The sequence below is a fragment of the Nilaparvata lugens genome, chromosome 1, assembly GCF_014356525.2.
Source record: "Nilaparvata lugens isolate BPH chromosome 1, ASM1435652v1, whole genome shotgun sequence".
In the NCBI taxonomy this organism is placed as follows: domain Eukaryota; kingdom Metazoa; phylum Arthropoda; class Insecta; order Hemiptera; family Delphacidae; genus Nilaparvata; species Nilaparvata lugens.
Genome location: NC_052504.1, coordinates 6,763,973 through 6,784,377, shown reverse-complemented (window position 1 = coordinate 6,784,377; position 20,405 = coordinate 6,763,973). Strand labels below are relative to the sequence as shown.

Genomic DNA, 20,405 nt, shown 5'->3' with positions numbered 1-20,405 from the left:
TTTATTTCTTTGAGCAGATAAAAAATGGCAATTTACAATAATACGTCAATAATACAATATAACACTAATTTTCCTATTATATTAAGCGAGCAATTTCTGTATATATCGGGTTATTTTTATATCTGGCTATTTTTAAATCTGGTTATTTACGTTTTACGGATCTCGAAAACTGCTCTAACGATTTTCACGGAATTTGGAACATAATAAATAGGTTTATGATAAAAAGATTCGATTGCACTAGGTCTCATTCTTTGAAAAACTTGCTGAATGACATTAAAAGGATAATTCATCCTTGGAAAACAGATGATAATTTCGTCGTCTCTCGATAACAGAAGATGCGTGTGCCTATGTGGGAGAGAGACAGAATTATTTCCAGCTGTGTAATCATAATCAATCAGCTAGAAATTTTTAATCGATTTGATCAACATAATCTGATTTGTTGACATGTCATGATAATCCTCCTAAACTAGAGTAGGCTATATCATAATTTTCAAAGTTGATCATTATTTGACAATTTCAAGTGATTAGTGAGTGTTGTTTTGTTATTAAATTTGGTTTATATAATCTAAATTATAGTTTTTTGTTTTCAAATGTTTGAACAGAAAATTGAACCTGAATTCAAGTGTATGGAACATAAAACCTACTTTCTGGACTATTTATAGTGTATAAATTAAAATTCGGGAAAAAGAGTTTTGGGCTGTGCCTGTTAGTACTTCCCCAATCATTTTAAAGGATTGTGTTCGGTTTATCAAAAGTCAATAAATAAATAACGAGCGAAGCTCGGTGCCCCGATATTAATAAAGAATATGAGTAGGAATGAATCTATCGGTAAATTTCGTCTTCAACTTGTACTGAAATTTCTCAACGATAGACTAATTAAATCTCATTTAATGGAAAAGGTGTGCTCGTTTGCAGTGATACAAAGTATAATAGATACAGCGAACAATTAATAACGGAAGTTACTGCGACGGGGATAATTTATTAGTAGAAACTTTGCGAAACTCTCCAACTTTTCTATTTCTCCAATTTATCTTCTCACCAGCACTCCATGATTTAATCAAGAACTGTGAGTTGTGAGGAGACGAGAGCAAACTTCCGCGAAGCGTCTCGAAAAGAACAGGCAGTCCTTTCTATTGAAATTAACATCATACTCTTCTATACTGGTGTAGAAGAGAAATAAAGACAAGTAGTTTATTTGGTGAGGTTTGTAGACTGAATGATAACTCGATTTTGAGAGTTTAAAAATGAGTTTTCCACTTTGTATTGTCCGTTCTAATTTATTCTTTTTATCAGCAAAGTATTCTTTTTTTAATATGAAAAGTTGTTTTGAAGTACAGTACTTTAATTTTACTAGTACTATAATTTAAAATAGAATTGAAATAGATCCATACAGTACTAGTCTTTAAGTACTATGTACCACAGTATTTAGATGAAAACGGTAGGGGTCATGAAATGTGTGCGCATCGCCACCAACCGAGGTTTTTAACACCTATTGGCAATTTATGAAACTTATTTGATAAAAACAGATGATTGGATATAAAATCACGTCAGCTACACCGGAAATTCAGCATAAACATGCGCGTGACACCTACCGTCTTCTTCTATATACCGTGCTATGTACCACATTCATGTAGAAAAACAAGTGTATGAGACAGTTCGGTTATAATTTAATATTCTTTATCAGCCTAGTTTTCTTTTTTTAATATGAAAAGTAGTTTTAAAGTACGGTTAATTTTACTACACCTTTTCCAATTTTATTTGAGAAAGTATAAAGTTAATTTGAGAAAGTATCAATTGTATTTGAGAATAGCCACTTGTAATTGAGAGAATGTCAGATGTAGATGAGAATATAGTCAATTGTATTTGGGAAGTTAACACATGCAATTGAGAGTAATGAATTGTATTTGAGAAAACGTCAAATGTAAATGAGAAGTTATCAATTGAAAATGAGAAAATTGTTCATTCCACATGTCGGACTCTTCTGTAGCCTACTACAGTACAGGTTTCATTTGAGCAGGAAAGGATACTGTACAATGTACACAGTATTCCAATTACTACCATAGGCTTTGCATGGGGGCAAATTGATATTTTCAATGGTGAAAGTATTTCCCCTGTACTGTTTACGAATGATTAATGAGTATCATTTCTATGTATGTATTGGCAACGCGACGTTTGTCTCCAAACATTTTGTGAAATATTGCACTTGATGAAGATCAAATTCTCTACGTTTACTATGTACCACATCCATGTAGAAAAGCAACTGTATGAGATAGTTTAAAATAAAAGCAAAGCCAACTTCATCAATTTTGAATCACAAAAATATTTGTGTCTGATCATGTAGAGAAGCAACTGAATGAGACAGTTTGAAATAAAAGCAAAATTAACTTCATGAATTTTGCATCACAAATATTTGTTTTATTTCAGAAAACTACAATTCTATCATCCACAATGCTATTCTTTCTGAATTTTATTTAAATTTCCTGAATTTCACCACTCCATCACCCCAATAATATTATAGTCTAACAATGAATTTCAATTCAAATAAACATACAATTTCATCACCAACAATGTTATACTTCTTGAATATTATTGATTATTCATACTTGAATTATTCAACTCATTCCCTGAATGAATCTGTTCCCACACAACAATGGACAGTAAAAATTTAATTCCCGTAAGTTTCAATGGAATTATTCATACTTGCTTGGCCGGATTAAATCAGAATAGTCCAATTGCAACACATGAAGATTATAATGTTTTCACTGACACTGTTGTGTTGGAATCTAGCTTGATTATTGAAATCTTACAATGATTTCTATAAAAATTGAATAAATTCATCAAATCTGCAAATTCATCACCTATAATGCAGGGATGCCCCCCACCAACATAGACGCATCCCCCCGCCACAAATTAAAAAAATACAGCATTTTCATTCCCCCCATGATTTGGAACTCAAAAAAGTTGTCAGTAAAGTATTTTGAATATGATATTTTTTACCCCCTTCCAAGAATTTCAGGGGCGCAGTCTGCGTTAACCCCCCCCTCCCTACCTGTGGGCACCCCTGATTATAATTTTAAAACCATGGAGAAAGAAAGAAAAAAAAACAAAAAACATTCACAAGTTTATGCATTCTCCATCACAGTTACACTTGTTAAGCCCCGCACACACACGTCGATTTTTTTTCGTACGGTATTTTGCCGTCCTTATAGTATTTTGCCGTCCCACAGGTAGGGGGGGGGGGTTAACGCAGACTGCGCCCCTGAAATTCTTGGAAGGGGGTAAAAAATATCATATTCAAAATACTTTACTGACAACTTTTTTGAGTTCCAAATCATGGGGGGAATGAAAATGCTGTATTGTTTTAATTTGTGTGTGTGTGTGTGGGAGGCTTTAAATATCAGACATACTTCCAAATTCAAGCTATTCAACACCTGCAACTGAATAGTTAGTTTAGTTTAGTTTAATTTTTGTTACATAAAGCTGTATAGTCGAGCAGAGCTCGCACAGCAAGTGACACGTCAGAATTTTATAATCTTACATTTAAAAAAACAATGTTCTAAGAACCCACTCTCCAAACACCTCAAAACAGTCAGCAAGCCTCAATAAGCATTTTTTTAACTAGCAAACTTTTCGTGGCTGTTAGCCTTCAGTGATTTATGTGAATAGTTTAAGGCTATGCAAAGGCTAAAACTAAACTTTCTACTCGTGATATTTTTCGATTTGTATATCATCAAGCTATCAAAATGGAAAAGTTTTCTCAGCAAAACATTTTTCTCCGATAATTACTTTTTGAGATATGAGCGCCTAAAGTTTGAATTTTTGGGACAGAAAATTTCAAATTCGGTAGGATATAAATCCATGAGATTCAGAGGATGGATTCTTCATGGTATTGTTGATCTAGTAAAACAAAAATTCTCTGAAAAACAACAATTTTTGAAAAAAAAATTCAATTTACCAAAAATAACTCAACTAAAAGTTATTTTTAGTAAATTGAATAAAACTATCTTGAAAATTGATATTTTCAGAAAATTTTCATTTTACTAGATCAACAATACCATGAAAAATCTATCCTCCAAATCTCATGGATTTATCTCTTACCAAATTTGAAATGTTCTGTCCAAAAAATTTAAACTTCAGGCGCTCATATCTCAAAAAGAAATTATCGGAGAAAAATGTTTTGCTGAGAATTTTTTTTAATTTTGATAGCTTAATAATTACAAATCGAAAAACTTTGAAAAATATCACCAGTGGAAAGTTTATTTTTAGCCTTTGCACAGCCTTAAAATCTTCATACCCGAATAGAATTGCGCCTTGCACAGGATATCGAAGTAGCGAACCTCCTTGTCTAGTGTTATATGGGTGGAATATTATGTTGTCACAATAAGTATTCTTATTTCTATGCGCATACACATCAATCTCAAAAAAATACAATGCAGGCATTGTAAGCAGACCCAACTAATAACTGAATAAGTGAATCACTTGAATCTAGCAATAATCTGAACGTTTTGATTTCTGCTGCAGGCAAAGCGGTACCATTCGTTGAGTTGACAGTAGCTCATGCCTCAGTCCTGACAATTCTGGCCATCAGCTTCGAGAGATACTACGCCATCTGCGAGCCGCTCAGAGCTGGCTACGTCTGCACCAAAGCCAGAGCCCTGCTCATCTGTGTGCTAGCCTGGGCGTTTGCTGCCATCTGTACCAGGTTGGTTGACAAATTTTCAATCATTTTTGTGTCGAGGAGGGCATAGTAGTTTGCTGGCTGATTTTTCATTCAATGCGTTGAGTTGCAAGAAGTACATGTAGAGGATAGGCGAGTGGGATTACTAGAGAATACATATTGAAAGGAACACTCGCAAGTGGTTTTAGATTTTACTCCATATAGTTATTGCTAGGGAATGTTCACAGCATTTAATGATTGAGTACTTCTGAAGCTGATACTATTATTGTGCATCACATTATGACAGGATTTCGGATTCTCAATTTGAAGCTCAGTTTTTGCAGGCTGGGCACAGCAATGTCTCCCGGCTACATAGACCAAAGAAGTTTTATAAAAAACTTATTGACATGGGCTGCATTTAAATTAATAAAACAAAATAAATCTTATAGCATCCTTTATTCTTTAAAAAACTTCAAAATAGTTGAACAACTAGTTGTTCGTAAAGTTTTTTAATAGTGGCCAATAAATAATTTGGCCAATACAAAAATTGAAAACATTAAGAGTAAATAACTTCTTTGGTTAATAAAACAAAATAAATCTTATAGTACCCTTTAATATTCTTTAAAAAACTTCACGAACAACTAGTTGTTCAACTATTTTAAAGTCTTTTAAAGAATATTAAAGGGTACTATAAGATTTATTTTGTTTTATTAACCAAAGAATTTATCTACTCTTAATGTTTTCAATTAAAACAAAATAAATCTTATAGTACCCTTTAATATTCTTTAAAAAACTTTACGAACAACTAGTTGTTCAACTATTTTAAAGTTTTATAAGATTTATTTTGTTTTATTAACCAAAGAAGTTATTTACTCTGAATGTTTTTCATTTTTGTATTGACTTATGAGTGCATATGCATATATAAGGTGATATTGTGGTAGTTATCTATACTGAATAGAGAGACTAGAATAGATATTGACCAACTACAAATAAAAAAAACGAATTACCGGTTTCGGTTGTTACACCATTATCAATTTCTGGTAAACTAAAACAAAACTCTGGTTCCACAACTTTATTCGGAATACAATTCAGTGTCCTAGATTGAATATTTTTATTCGAAAACTAATATATAAATTGAAAATTCATTCAAAATTTCAACGAGCACAACATGCAAAATTTTATTACTATTAAGACCCGCACACACACATCGATTTTTGTTCGTACGATATTTTGCCGTCCTTATGAATTATATTAGATTAAACGGAGCTTGACAAACATCACCTGTTTGGAATTATCTCTTCAATCTATAGGTGCGTACATATTTACGCGACGCGAACATGAGCAATTCACTTTTAATCAGCTGAAGCCAAACTTTTTATATCTGTATTTACCGTTTCTGTAAAAATACAGATATAGTCAGCTGATTAAAAGTAAATTGCTCATGTTCGCGGCGCTTAAATCTCTACGCACTTTAATAGAATAATAAGGACGGCAAAATACCGTACAAACAAAAATCGATGTGTGTGTGTGTGCGGGGATTTAATCGATGTGTGTGCGTGGTAAATAAATGAAAATCTGGAAACATGATTTAGAGAAAATCTTGTTCTATAATTACAAAAATAGGAGATACTTTCGACTTCCCCATGAAGGTATAATAAAGTTGAATTGTGAATAACATTGGGTAGGCCTATCTCAATATGTGCTCCTTGGCATGTAGAATCAATGCTGCATGCAAAAGTAGATAAATGTTCTGGTGAATAAGTGCTTCATGTCATTTCATCCAATTGCTATTTTACTGATTCATATTGAGCCTTTCATCTCATTATAATTTACCCTTGAAACATACATCACACTAGTTTTTGATGCATGGAAGAACAACTGTACTATGTGAAATACTATTATATGAACCGTGTAAAGCCCCGCACACACATCAATATTTTAGTTAGTACGATATTTTGCCGTCCTTATAAATTCTATCAGATTAAACGGAACTTGACAAACATAATCTGTTTGAAATCATCTGTTTAATCTAATAGAATTTTCAAGGACGGCAAAATAACGTACGAACAAAAATCGATGTGTGTGTAGCAAACCCAAGTTATATTATTCTTTGCTAAACAATTCAATTCAATTCAATTTATTTATTCCAATACAAAAACAATGTACAATATAGAACAGAATAATTATTTCCCCGCATGGACTGTTAATCCGTGCGCGGGGAAATAGTACACAATCTATACAGGTAACACAAGTGCAAAAACTACAGTCAATAATTTATATTGATTCAAGCTTAACCTATAAAAAAATATGTTAAATCCTGTAATGTATAAAATACAAACTGTATCAATGACGATTCATTAATCATTACAATGAGCATGGAATCTTTGAATCCTTTACACAGGCTGTGAATGTGTGAGTATTCCTAAAATAACTTCAAAGTAGCCTCAACAAAATTTCTAGAATACATGCTAAATACTCCAAAGTAGAAGTGTATAACATTTTTTTGAAGATCACAGTAATTATTACATTTTAACAAACATACTCTAGTTATCAATTACGGAACGAAATAAAACTCGGCATTTACCCTTTCATCATTCGAATAAGAAACCTTTGTATTCAATGACATTCAATCCAAGTTCAAAGCCTATCTACGAGCATCTTCAATAGCCTCCACTCCATGGTCCACATCTCTGATAACTGGAGAGCTCATTTTATTTGAACACTGCGTCTAACAAGACCTTCTAATTAAATTGAAAGTGTCCATAACGAGCTTCAATACAGAGACGGCAGACACGAAACTCCATTAATTGCCGTCATCCAATCAAAGACAAGGACCAAAGTCCTTCATTATTGGCGGAATATGATTATGAGGAAAATTGTAAGGTATCTCCTATCTTAGCAGAATACGATCGTCTTGACAGAGAATCTGTAGTGAAAGAGAGAGGGATTTTTCATTTAAATTGAACTTGAGACTGTCACAAGATCAACTGATGAAATTACTTAAATTGATGGGACTTTTTTGTTAAACAATAATGAAGAAAAGAAGTCATAGATTCTTGTGATGTTTCAATGCTTTAACATTCAAATTTTGATAACTGAGTTAGAATGAAAGTGACATTGTTGAATCAAACAACCAAATTGATTTCTTTGACCGAGCTTTATGATTTTGATTGACATTTGACACTGATGTAGAAAAACAGCTTGCCAACTCCTCCTGACGGTACTCTGCCACGGAGTATACGCCGACGTGATTATTGAAGATGAGATTACTTGTATAAGTGTAATGCAATTACATTCAATAGAAGCATTTTTTATGTATTTTTTCACAGTTTCTAATGTTCAAGTTTAGTAATAAACATTGAGTAAATTTTTATGATGATTATAATCTATTTTTTGAACATTTCCATATCGAAAATACGAATTCAAAAAGTATGAAGTATTACTGTGTACTCCTGTGCACTATGTAGCCTATATTGAAAAAATCTCGTTTAAACAAAGAAGCCAATATTCCGGAAATTGTAAATTATTATTCTACAAAGGCGACTTTCTAGAAGTATTGATAAATACTAGAATAAATATTGGTATAAATACTAATTAGGATATTATTGATATTGTCCATCACTATTGGTTTCCCAAGTGGTTCATTGGCGAACATTTTCTTGTGATTGATTCAGTTCCACGTGATTGATTCTTGTGATTGATTTGTTATCTGGAGGAAAACTCTGAAAATTTGTAATATCTTGTTACCGTACTTGATACTTCTACTACCAATTGCATAAAAATCCAATCAAATAAAAAACTTCTAAAAATGAATGAATTTAAATGAGAGAATATAAAATTCTCATGAACTCCTGATAAGAATATAAAAAACTATCATTTTCTAGGAAATAATCAATTTTGACTAAATAATAATAATAATATGTTTACTTTATCCCTTTACCAAAACACATTTGTTGACTCTGATGTTTCCTTTTGCACATTCATATACAAAATACAATAATACTCCTTAGGTCATACATATCCCTTTAAGGTAGACGCACACAGATCGTCATCGGACGGACGGCACGCATCGGACGGATCGGATTATCATAATTATTTAATGCATTGTTTTCGATTGGAGTGCGCATACCTATCCGCACTCCAATTGAAAACAATGCATCAAATTTAATCCTCCGATCCGTCCGATGTGTGCCGTCCGTCCGATGACGATCTGTGTGCGCCTACCTTAACACACTTGTAGAGAATTTCAAGCTCTATCAGCTGGTGCCTGGTGGACATGTCTCCATTCCACCAAAAATTGACATATACCCCTTTACCCTGGCACCACAGATATAATCGTATTCGAAAACCACTGTCTGATTTTATTGTCAATACCATTTTTTCAACAGTATTTCATTAACCTTATGAACTTTATAAAATCAGTGTTTCTACTTATGGAGAAGTTTATTTATTTATTAGAACAGTCACAAACACGATATTTGGAAAGAGAAACAGGCAAATGCCCAAAACTTCTTCAATTCCTTGATTTTGACACATAAATAGTCCAAAGTGAGGTTAAGTTTAAAATTTCTGTTTTCACCAAAGATTAGCACTCAGAGAATACGTATTCGAGATATGACTGATGAATTTTGAATTTCGAAGGGTTGATAAGAGCCGGAAATAACACTGAACAATCCGAAAGTTTCAATAATATTGAAATAAACTTGAAAATTTTGAGCAGAAAAATTTAAAGTTGCACAATATGTAATTAAAATCGATTACCCCTGTAAAATATAGTCTACTCCCATAATAAAATACAGTATTTCACTTATCAAAATTCGTTTTAAGGCTAAATGAATGAAGGCGGCTGTCACTCATGTGGTGGCTGTCGCTGTCATCCACTGTTGTCCACTGCCTTCATATTATTATAACGTGCACCACAACACTATACCACACTATACCACAGTTACCAACTTAATTTTGATTTTGCTGCACTGGTGCTCCATATAACCTACCAACTATTTTGCGTTGCCATGTTGCAAATCTGGAGTGCAGAAAAAATTTTCCCGCACTAGAGCGGAAAAGTGAATCTTTGGGTATTGTAATCAGTAGAGGAACAGCAACTTTCCGAGGTAGCTGTAGGAAAAAGTATTTTCTTGAGTAATAGCACATAAACGATTATTTCAAACAAGAATGAACAATTAAAATTAATCAGATATACCGGTATCAGCTATCATATATAGAAGCAGTAGCAAGGCAGAGATTCGGCAACGCTGTTCTCCTATTTTTTCCGCTGCCATTGTAACGTAAACCACACTACACATCGCTCACTAGTTCTATCTCAGAAGATGGAAATTTTAATGGAGGAAATATTTAATGAATGAAATATGCATAACCTACTTTTTGGACTGACTAGTGTGTAGATCATAATTCGAGGAGGATCAGCTATTGGCCGTGCCTGTTGATCCTTCCCCAATCATTTTGATGAATTGTGGATCAAAAAATGAATGAATGGAATTACTCAGATCATAACAAAAGCAGTGGAATGTAGGAGACAAGTCTGTGTAGGAAAATGGTTTCTCTGAAGGTGAACTCATGTTCAACATTCCAACGTGAGAACTCTCCCATAAAGACAAATGAAGTTATTTTTTTAGTAGGAGCATGAATAGGTCTACAATATTTTTGTTGAAAAATATCTACGTTTAATAATATCATCTGCATGCTAGATATTCTATCAATATTTTTACTATGGATTTGCACTCTTGATATTTTGCATTAGCACTACTAGAGCTTCGATGCACAATTGCTTTCAATTTTATATTTTGAGTAAATTATTGAAGTGTCCAAAAATATATCATGATTATTTTTTCACAGTAGTTGTGTAGTGTAGTAATGCATTGAACTTTCTCGGTATGTGAATGATCACACGTCTCCTTGTTCGGAATGATTGGATATTTTCCACCACTACTGTCTTGCATCGGACGTTATAAATGTTAGTTTTTTATCTTCAACATTGATGTTCACCCATTAGGGAACACCTGCATGTTCTATGTCAGGTCAATAAGTATTTTTGACATTTTGGGGAACGTTTTAGAGGAAGGTCGCTGATGGAGATGTTAAAACTACAGATTTCAAACTGCGAAGGATAGAGATAATTTCATACCGTATTTTTCAGTTGATTCTAATTGATAACTTTTTAATAATTTCCAAAACTAGTATGATATGCTCCAAGAGGATGTCTCAAAAATAATTCAGAATTACAATTGGAGAGTGATGGTGAAAGTTATCATCTGTGAATATAATTGGAGAGTGGTTTTGATTGAACTAATACATCCAGATAGTATAAGGCTAGGCACACACCAGTTAGTCAAGACAAGACAAGACACGTTTAGTCACAATACTTCACATAGTTGCTTATGAAGACATGTCTAATTGCAATCAGTGTGTGTTTCGTCATAAGCAACCATGTGAAGTATTGTGTCTGATCATGTCTTGTCTTGTCTTGACTAACTGGTTTGTGCCTAGCCTAAGAACGAGTTGATATATTTAACTGGAGATTGAGGTGTGATTAATTATTTCTAAAATTGATGTTAATTAGTAAGCATACTCGACAAACTCAATAATCGTTCTTATTGAGTTTGTACGTTCTATAAGGTGAACATGTGAGGAAGAATTTCTTTACTAAAGAAATATTCGTGTTTTTTGAGTACTGAGCTCCAATTGATTACAACTTTAACTTGATGAGTCATCTCTTCGGGGAGTCCGTCTCACTAGGCGACAAATCTGCAAAACCATGAAAACCTATTCGAAAAAATAAAATGAAATAAGAATCTTTTCAATCTTTAAAAAGGAGTTCAGAAGGAATTTCAAATTGAACGTTAATCATTGATTGAAGTGTACGTCGAAACCTATTTGTTTGATTCACTCCATGAACTATGAATTTTGCCAACAAGAGTTATAAGTTAGAATTCAAATCTGTTACATTCGTCATCCATATCCTACCACAATCACTATTTTCATCCACTAACACAATCTAGGTTTTTCTTCTTAGTAGCGTTTAGCTTATATAGCCATATTTCTCTGAATTTGCTTTTTTATTAGACATTCATTCAAAGTTGTAGCTAGGCTCTTCTTTTTGCACTTGAATATCACGTTACAAAAATTCACCAATTTGAGGATTCGGTTCCTTTCCAGCAAAAAATATTTACTGTACCAACAGTTTACATGAAGAGTTTCCTAATTCAATTCAATGTTAATGAAATGTGAGCTTCGCCAAAAAATTGTATCCATACGAACAAAAACAAACAACGAAACGACGTAACAAGCTAACAAAACACTCCTGGACCACAGAGGTTGAAACACCTGAACTCCATTCCCAAATCTTTCTTCTATTATCCTTTTAGAGATTGGCAGATTCAGTTCGTTATGACGCATTACTACTTAGACTTGGCTGGATACGAAATCTAATGTCCCATATTAGCAATCTCGGTTTGAACGGAGATTGATCTGAACCTGGAATGTAACACATTATATTAAATCTGACCTTAGCTACATGTGAACCTAGTTTAGGATTGAACTTCGGTTGGGCGTACACCGGTTAGTCAAGAAAAGACTAGTCACGTTCAGTCACGTTTAGTCAAAATACTTCACATAGTTGCTTATGAAGACATGTCTAATTGCAATGACTAATCAGTGTGAGTTGCCTCACATAGCTGGTGAAGTATTGTGACTAAACGTGTCTGATCATCTCTTGTTTTGTCTTGACTAACTGGTGTGCGCCAAGCCTTAGATGGTACATATGTTCCTTAACGTCACATAAGAAAGAAATACCAAGTAATCAGATACAATTAGATTGTAGTATCTGATGAGACAGACTGACCCCTTCCGCCGAGGCAAGACATAGTGGTAGACAAACGTCCGCTCATTCCCAGCCAGAGACCAAAACGCACCAATGCTGACGCAATACACCTGGTTTCAGCCCGATGATGATGATCTCAAAGTACCGCAGCCGCGTCCGCTACTACGACGGCAGCCTAGTTGACGTGTGCCTGACTCAGGCTGACACTTCCTGGTCGGCCATCTTCTTCCTGGCGACCATCTCGCTGTTCTTCGTGCTGCCGCTAGGGGTGCTGGTAGCGCTCTACTCGACGATCGCCCGCCATCTCACCAAGGAGCCGGGACCGGCATCCTCCAGCGACGCTTGCAACCAGCGGGCACGGCGCCAGGTCGTCATGATGCTGGGCACTGTCGTCATGTTCTTCTTCCTGTGTCTGCTCCCCTTCCGGATCTTGATTCTATGGATCATCGTGTCCCCACCGGAAGCCGACCTCAAACAAGAGTTCGAAACCTACTACGTGGTCCTCCACTTCTGCCGCAGCATGCTCTACCTCAACTCCGCCATCAATCCTATCCTCTACAACCTCATGTCCTCCAAGTTCCGCCAGGGTTTCAAGTCCCTCTGTGGTCTAGGCCGGCGTACCCGTAGCACACTGCTACTGAGACACACGGGCACCCTCACCACCACCCTGTCACAGTCCAGCGCCCGCACGCACCCACATCGCGCCTCCTTCGATCTGTCCTGGCGGTCCTCGTCAATTGACTCGCGGACGCCGTTTTGTGCCAGCCGCAATGGCTCCATTAGGAGACACGTGGTGATTGCATCGTCGCTGCTGCGCAAGCAGATGACATGTCCTGAGCTCACCGACCAGTCAGAGAGCTATGTTTGAACCAAAATATTCCCTAGATCTAAAAAAAAATAAAAATAATGTGCATAGTGTCAGAGCTGATTGACCAGTCTTAGAGCAATGTGTGAAGTCCCTATAGAACATCCCTTGAACAAAAATATCATACCTAGAACAAAAATAAATGTAATTCAGTTATGAATTATAAAAAACAGAAACATAATGAGCACAATGTGACAGAGCTGACTGGCCAGTCTTAGAACAATGTATAAAGTCCATAGAACATCCCTGGAACAAAAATATCATCCCTTGAACATCCCTAGAACAAAAATAAATGTAATTCAGTCATGACCAGACCGTTATACCCCTTAAACTACCCTAATAATAGGTACAAAGATACCCCCTAGACCACCGATACGATATACCGGTATAGTTGAAGAGCAAAAAGATCTTGATCAAAATATGCTGTATGAAATAAATTCAGTAATAAAACTGAATGATAATGTCTTTGAACTCATACACATTACACACAAATTTCAGTCGCAATTGATTTATATATTCCATGAATATTTAACATGTTACAGCTTCCCTCTTAGCAAGAATATTCAATATTCTGAAACTCACCATCATGAAGAAGTATTCAAAATCTCCCATAATGTCAAGTAAAGTTGGAAGAATAAGTTGAAGAATGAGACCATTGCTCATCCTGCACTGTACAACAGATTATTTTCACAACTCTCCATCATGTTCATACATTTACATAGTCTACATTCATTTTTCATTTTATCTTGAATTATTTATTTATTTTTTATTCTTTATTGATTCATACAATAAGTACATCATCAAAATGATAGGGAGAGAAAAAATAAGGTAACCTTGTACTATTCCTCTCCCAAATTTAGATAAGGTTACACATAGTCCGAAATAGGTTGAGTCTTGTTAATTACCTTATTCATCTCTTTCCCCCAACTATCCATATCTTTCACAAACGCATATAATAAAGTGACCACAAGAAATAATTCCTTAAATACCTATAGTACCTTAGTACCTATTACTTTTATAAGGGCTCTCCTGAAGGTGTTAGATTCAAAATTTCAATAATTGACTGGTGTAGTCTGGTTCAGTTGATATGCGAGAGGGAGTGAGAGATAGAAGAAGAATTTTGTTAACTCTCAATAAAGACAATTGAAACTTCTGGAGGAAGTTTAATGAACTGATTGAAAATGAAAAGTTAACTTTGATGTTGCTTTCCATGACGAAACACTATAAAATAACTCTGTTGTAGTTCTGACACTGTGTTACCTACTTGTAAATATTTGAAAAACACTTACTTTTCTTGGAGTATTGAGGAATGCATTTCACTCCTGAAGAGGAGCTTCATCAGTCATTCCTCAACACTCCAAGAAAAGTAAGTGTTTTTCAAATATTTACAAGTAACACAGTGTCAGAACTACAACAGAGAAAAGTTAACATTGTAGGCCCTACTTGAGTCACAAAGTCATTTGGAGCAAGTCTTGAATTCCAACTTGAAAGTACTGAATCCTATAATGTTAAAATGTACATTTTATTGGGGAAACGTGATATCATTCCATTTAGTTTTAATAGTGTATTATTTTGTTAGATGTTATAGCAGTGATGAGTGATGATTCTCAGAAAGACTCAGAGTAGACTATTAAAATTCTCTGTATGGAATATTCCATAACGGATTTGCATGAAAAGTCATAGTCATATTAAGAGCTATTTATTTATGCTTATCCACATAAGAAGTTGCAAGTGAGCTTGAAATATCAGTCACAATTTTTATTTTTATTTTTTCAAGATCTCACGAGCAAAATAGTCACACAATGAGACTCACAATTATTCTAATAGGCCTAAAAACATTAGAGTCATTATTATTGTATCCAATTATTTTCAGGCCTTCGCCTAATTTATTCATAAGATTATTGTTCATTTGATTGATTTTGAACTATAATGTAACTCAAAGTATTGGAGAGTAAATGCCTCCTCCTGTTAAGCACTACTCTCTTGCACTGGATTTGATAGATTATTATAGAGTTTATCAAATATATTTTTGACACTTTGCAATATTTTGAGGCAAATATGCATCTCTTGAAAATGTGTGTTGTGTGATTAGTACTCTTAATAATAATAATTCAAAAAGTGAACAATATATATCCAATAAAGTCTCTGAAAGACTTAATTAATGTGCGTGACTGTGTGAGCTTCTAGTATATATTTTACCATTCCTGAAATAAATTGAAGAATAATTTTGCAACTACCGTACATCAATTCAAAGAAAATTCATGTTTCCGAATAGGCCTATATTTATTTTATTTAGAATGAAAATGACACTAATGTAATAACATTTGTAGATAAAATAATAAGGTAGTCCTTGTGCTATTTTTCTTCCAAATCTATAGGAGACAAAGTTCAAGATAATGTTAGAATTTTTTATGTTTGAATGATATATTTTTATCTTATATCATTTTGTCAACTCACTATTTCATTGCACATCTAGCAGACCCATTAAACTTCCAATAATAAATTTCATGAATGAGCATAGCAGGATTGATACTGTACCAAAAGTGCTCATAGTATTATTTATGATTGATGTTTAGTAGCCTATCCTATCACTATACGAGATCTATCATTCCCAGTTTATATGATCAAGAAATATTAAGTATTATAATAATGTTTTTACGTTATTATGATACATAGCCTATCCTATTACAAGAATTATATGAATAATCTATCAATTGTTATGTAATATGATGATAATTTATGCTAATTAGTGTACCGTATGAATAGTATTTGACTGTATTACTAAAAATATAATTTATTTATAATACGTATAATATTGTCTATAATGGCCTAAGTATTCAGAAATACTTTACTCGTATTATATTGACTATAATTATTGATTGCTATGAATCTGTCTGGATTATTAGATGAAGTATTATATTTAATTAATTTTTGGTGCCAAAGAATAATGGAATAATGGAATGCGGCCTATGAGAGAGTTGAAATGTTTGTTGTTAAATATGTAGTAGAAGGTGTATTTTGATACATTTTTGATGTAGAGATGATGGAACCATCGTTTAGCGAATAAAGCTAGTCCTTTGAAAGACTTAAATAGTTTTTCCTTTGGAATCCCACTCCTTTATAAAAGAAACATTAGGACTGTTCAGAGGATGAAAGGACCTACCCTAACAAAAAGAGATGCTGATAATGTAATCATCAGAGAAGAAAGAAACCTCTCTTAATATAATATCTCGTTCTTAGACTTTACCAGCTCGTTTTTCCAGCGAAATCACTCTAACCATTGTGTGGATATGAATAATAGATTCAAAGTTCTATCAAAATTTGAATTCTCAGCACATTTTTATACATAACTCGTTTGAAACCAGCACTTTTGACATGGATATTAGAAGTTTTGTCGAAAATGTTATTGAATCATTCATTTGCTACTGAAATCCTCTTAGAAACTGCTCCTCCAACAAATTTGATATGGATAATGCTGGTTGAAGCAATATTCCCTCTTGTGAGAGAGAATGAAGAGAATTAGCTTTTATCTTGGAAAAGAATCACGTTTTATTCATTTATTTATTTATTTATTCATCATTTCCAATCAACTTAAGGACAAAGAAACAGACCACAGTCCAAAACTTCTTTTTATCCTAATTTCATAAAATAAATTGTCCAAATAAAGGTTATGTGCGAATTATTCAATTGAAGAATCATTTTGAGATGAACTCAAAGATAAAAGAGTTTCAAGATACAAAGATACGGTACCTTATATAGCCTACCTACTGAAGATTTTATGTTTCCATAATAATACTGCCTATTCTGAAAAATATTTAGAACAGAATAAAAATTATAATTGTATTGTAAATTATTATTATTGGAATTGATAACTTAGAAGCAAAATGTCTATACTACAACAAAGTTATAATTATTAATTCAGTGATATTAGCGACTCAGTGAACTTGAACCTTCTAAATTTTGGAAATTTCAATGTTTAATCTGTACAAGATTTTAGACCTATATGGATTTCACATAGGTATTGTGTATGATCTTGCATAGGATTTGAGAAATCCTGCATGGTTTTTATAAAAGGTAATCAATCATTTTATTATGATTGAATTCCTTATATTCTCCTGAGTTTTAACCATTCCAAAATAAATCTTACTCAACATGGTAAGTTAGAACAAACTGTTTTTCACTTTTTTCATTTGAGTATTCCCAAAACTTATTATGTTTTATTGATAATGCTGTTCACCATATTATACTGTTTTTCTCCCTGTTCACCATTATACATACCGTACGGTACGGTACCTGCCAAATCAATATTAACAGTACTTGCTTGAATAACACACATATCTGTATTATTTTTGTACCTGCTATAGCCAGATATATCCATGGATCAACTATTTGAACTTCTGGTGACAAAGCAAAAATTCAAATATTCATTGATCAAGGCTCGAAAATTAAAAAAAAAATGTTGTACTCTGGATCAAAGACCAAATTCAGATGATAAATAAACTCATCTTTGAAACTTTTTGGACTATACCAGTAATAGAATTGTAAAGCAACGTTCACATCAGAGTTGTCAGTACTGAGATTTCAAGAAATTCTGGCAATTTCTTAAAAAGCACAGCAACATCTAATTTGATTTCTGCAAAAAAATTAACAACTTTTTGAAGAAAACTATTATTCATTTGTGAACATTATGCTGACAACTCTGGTGTAAAGGTGGCTTTATAAATCGGATAAAACATACCATAATAATTATCATTGAACGAAAATCAATTAAATGCTGTAAATCACCCCTAACACTTCTGCTACTGCAAATATTGACAACAGGGTAAACAGCTAGATGGTAAATATCTCTGTTGCATATCTATACTTTTTCACTATGAAAATTTAACTTCAATTTTAAAAAACACGTGACGTATAAATTTTTATATTTCACGCTGATTAGTTACTTAACGCTGATTAGAACAACACTGATTAGTTACAGTGTTAAGTGAAGTGACTTGACGATCATCACTACCAATGTAAGTACCTTTTTACTCCATAAGTGTTTTTTTTTAATTCAAGGTAATCTGTTTACCCTGTTGTCAATATTTGTAGTAGCAGAAGTCTTCGGGGTGATTTACAGGTAATTGGGATTTTCGTTTAATAATAATCATACATTAATTAGCATTTGAACAAATGCAACTTCCAATTTATTTCCATCTGTACCTACATTAATTTATAGTATTGTGATAAACACTCCACCAAGGGCGAGACCATATTAGGCGCTTTCAGAGTCGGCAGGACAGGAACCTCCCTGTTTGGGTTGGCGCCTGAAGAAATACGGCTGATATGGTTTCGCCTTTACTCTTATAGCTTTTTATATAAGTGGAAATTTATCAATTTATTAATTTATTTTATTTGTTTAATTACATTATTTTGCTGTTTCAGCCCAATGCTGGTGCTGGCAGAGTACGGCTATGCAGAGTATGTGGACGGGACAATAGTCCCTGTCTGCTTGACCCAAGCCGACAAACTGTGGAAAGCATCCTACTTTGTGCTGACAATCTCGCTCTTCTTCGGCCTGCCGTTGGTCATCCTGATAGTGCTGTATTCGGTGATCGCACGCCAGCTGATGACTCGACCCGGCTTAGTTGTGACAATGCCCACCAGCTCGGCACTGCGCTACCGTCGCCAGGTGGTCCTCATGCTGGCAACAGTGGTGTTATCCTTCTTCGCATGTCTGCTCCCCTTCCGCGCGTTCACCCTCTGGATCATCCTGGCCTCCCCCGAATGGATCAACTCCCTCGGTGTAGAGACCTACTACAACATCCTCTACTTCTCCCGCATCATGCTCTACATCAACTCCGCCATGAACCCGATCCTCTACAACCTCATGTCGTCAAAGTTCCGCGACGGGTTCAAGCGGCTTCTGGGCATAAAGTGTCGTGGGGATTTCTTGGATCGGAAAGGGACGTTGACCACCACCACCACCACGACAACTACGAACTCCTGTCACCGGAAAGCCTCCCAGGAGAGTCACCAGCTGCTGAAACGCAGCACGATACGGGTCACCGCGTCCCAAGATGGTTTCCGTAAGTCGTCGGTTGACTCGGCAATCTCACGAAAAATATCGAGATCTAGTCGGAATAAGAGCTTTTCCAAGGATGGGGAGAGCTTTGTATAATCAATAGCAGAGAATAGCTACGGTATAGATTGTTAATTCTAAGTTAGGAGCAAGGAATCTAGAATATAGATGAGATGTATGATAGGAAACACGCTACCTTTAGCCTCCGACCCATTCAGAACCTGACAATTTCAATTCAATTTAATTTCAATTCTCAATCCAATCTATTTGCCATTTTATAAAATAATACGGAAAAAAATTTCCACAGTGCATCCTCAAGCTATGAATATAAAACAATATATACAGAAATAATGTGATAAAATGTTAAAACAAAATTCTTCAAAAACTTTTTGACAAGAATCGACAGTGACGTTCTCAGCCAGCGTCTGTATAGGTGCGTACAGACTTGAGCGCCACGAACATGTGCAATACATTTTTCATCAGCTGATGCTAAGCATATTGAACCTGTATTTGTACAGAAACAGTAAGATACAGTTATAATAAGCATAGTATCAGCTGATGAAAAGTGAAATGCGCTTGTTCTTGGCACTGGTACTGTACGCACCTTACGATGTATTTGTATTCTATGTATAATAAATACAACTATGTTCTTTGTAATCTATATGTATTCTAGATTCCTTGGTTGGGTATCATATGAATTATCTTATTTATTTATTTATTCATTCATCAATATACGATTACAAATAATGATGTTATAGATTTGTAATAATTGTGATCACTAATGACATAGACACATAATCATAGAATGACAACTGAAAAAGCTGACTCAGCCCTTACTATTTCATTCTCGATTTATTTGAGAATTAGGAAATAACATTTGTAGAACACATGATGATTTAAAATCTTTCCATAATTTGAAAAATTTATTAGGCTACAATGTAGATGGTTGATTACTCGTTCTTGTGTATTTTGATTTAAGAACAAC

The 20,405-nt window shown here is 34.2% G+C and overlaps 1 protein-coding gene across 3 annotated transcripts in view; it reads left to right on the top strand.

Moving 5' to 3' along the window:
* The window catches only part of LOC111057684 (growth hormone secretagogue receptor type 1-like), a 298,361-nt gene extending 278,711 nt beyond the window's left edge, over positions 1–19,650 (top strand). For 2 of the 3 annotated variants that reach the window (XM_039429016.1, XM_039429020.1), the window contains exons 4-5: positions 4,522–4,702; positions 12,615–14,051. In XM_039429016.1, coding sequence (XP_039284950.1) covers positions 4,522–4,702; positions 12,615–13,362 — 929 coding nt within the window. In that variant the 3' untranslated portion in view covers positions 13,363–14,051. Of the gene's footprint in view, positions 1–4,521; positions 4,703–12,614; positions 14,052–18,783 lie in introns of those variants that run through there. The other variant, XM_039429025.1, reaches the window with a different exon arrangement.
* The last annotated feature ends 755 nt before the right edge of the window (positions 19,651–20,405 follow it).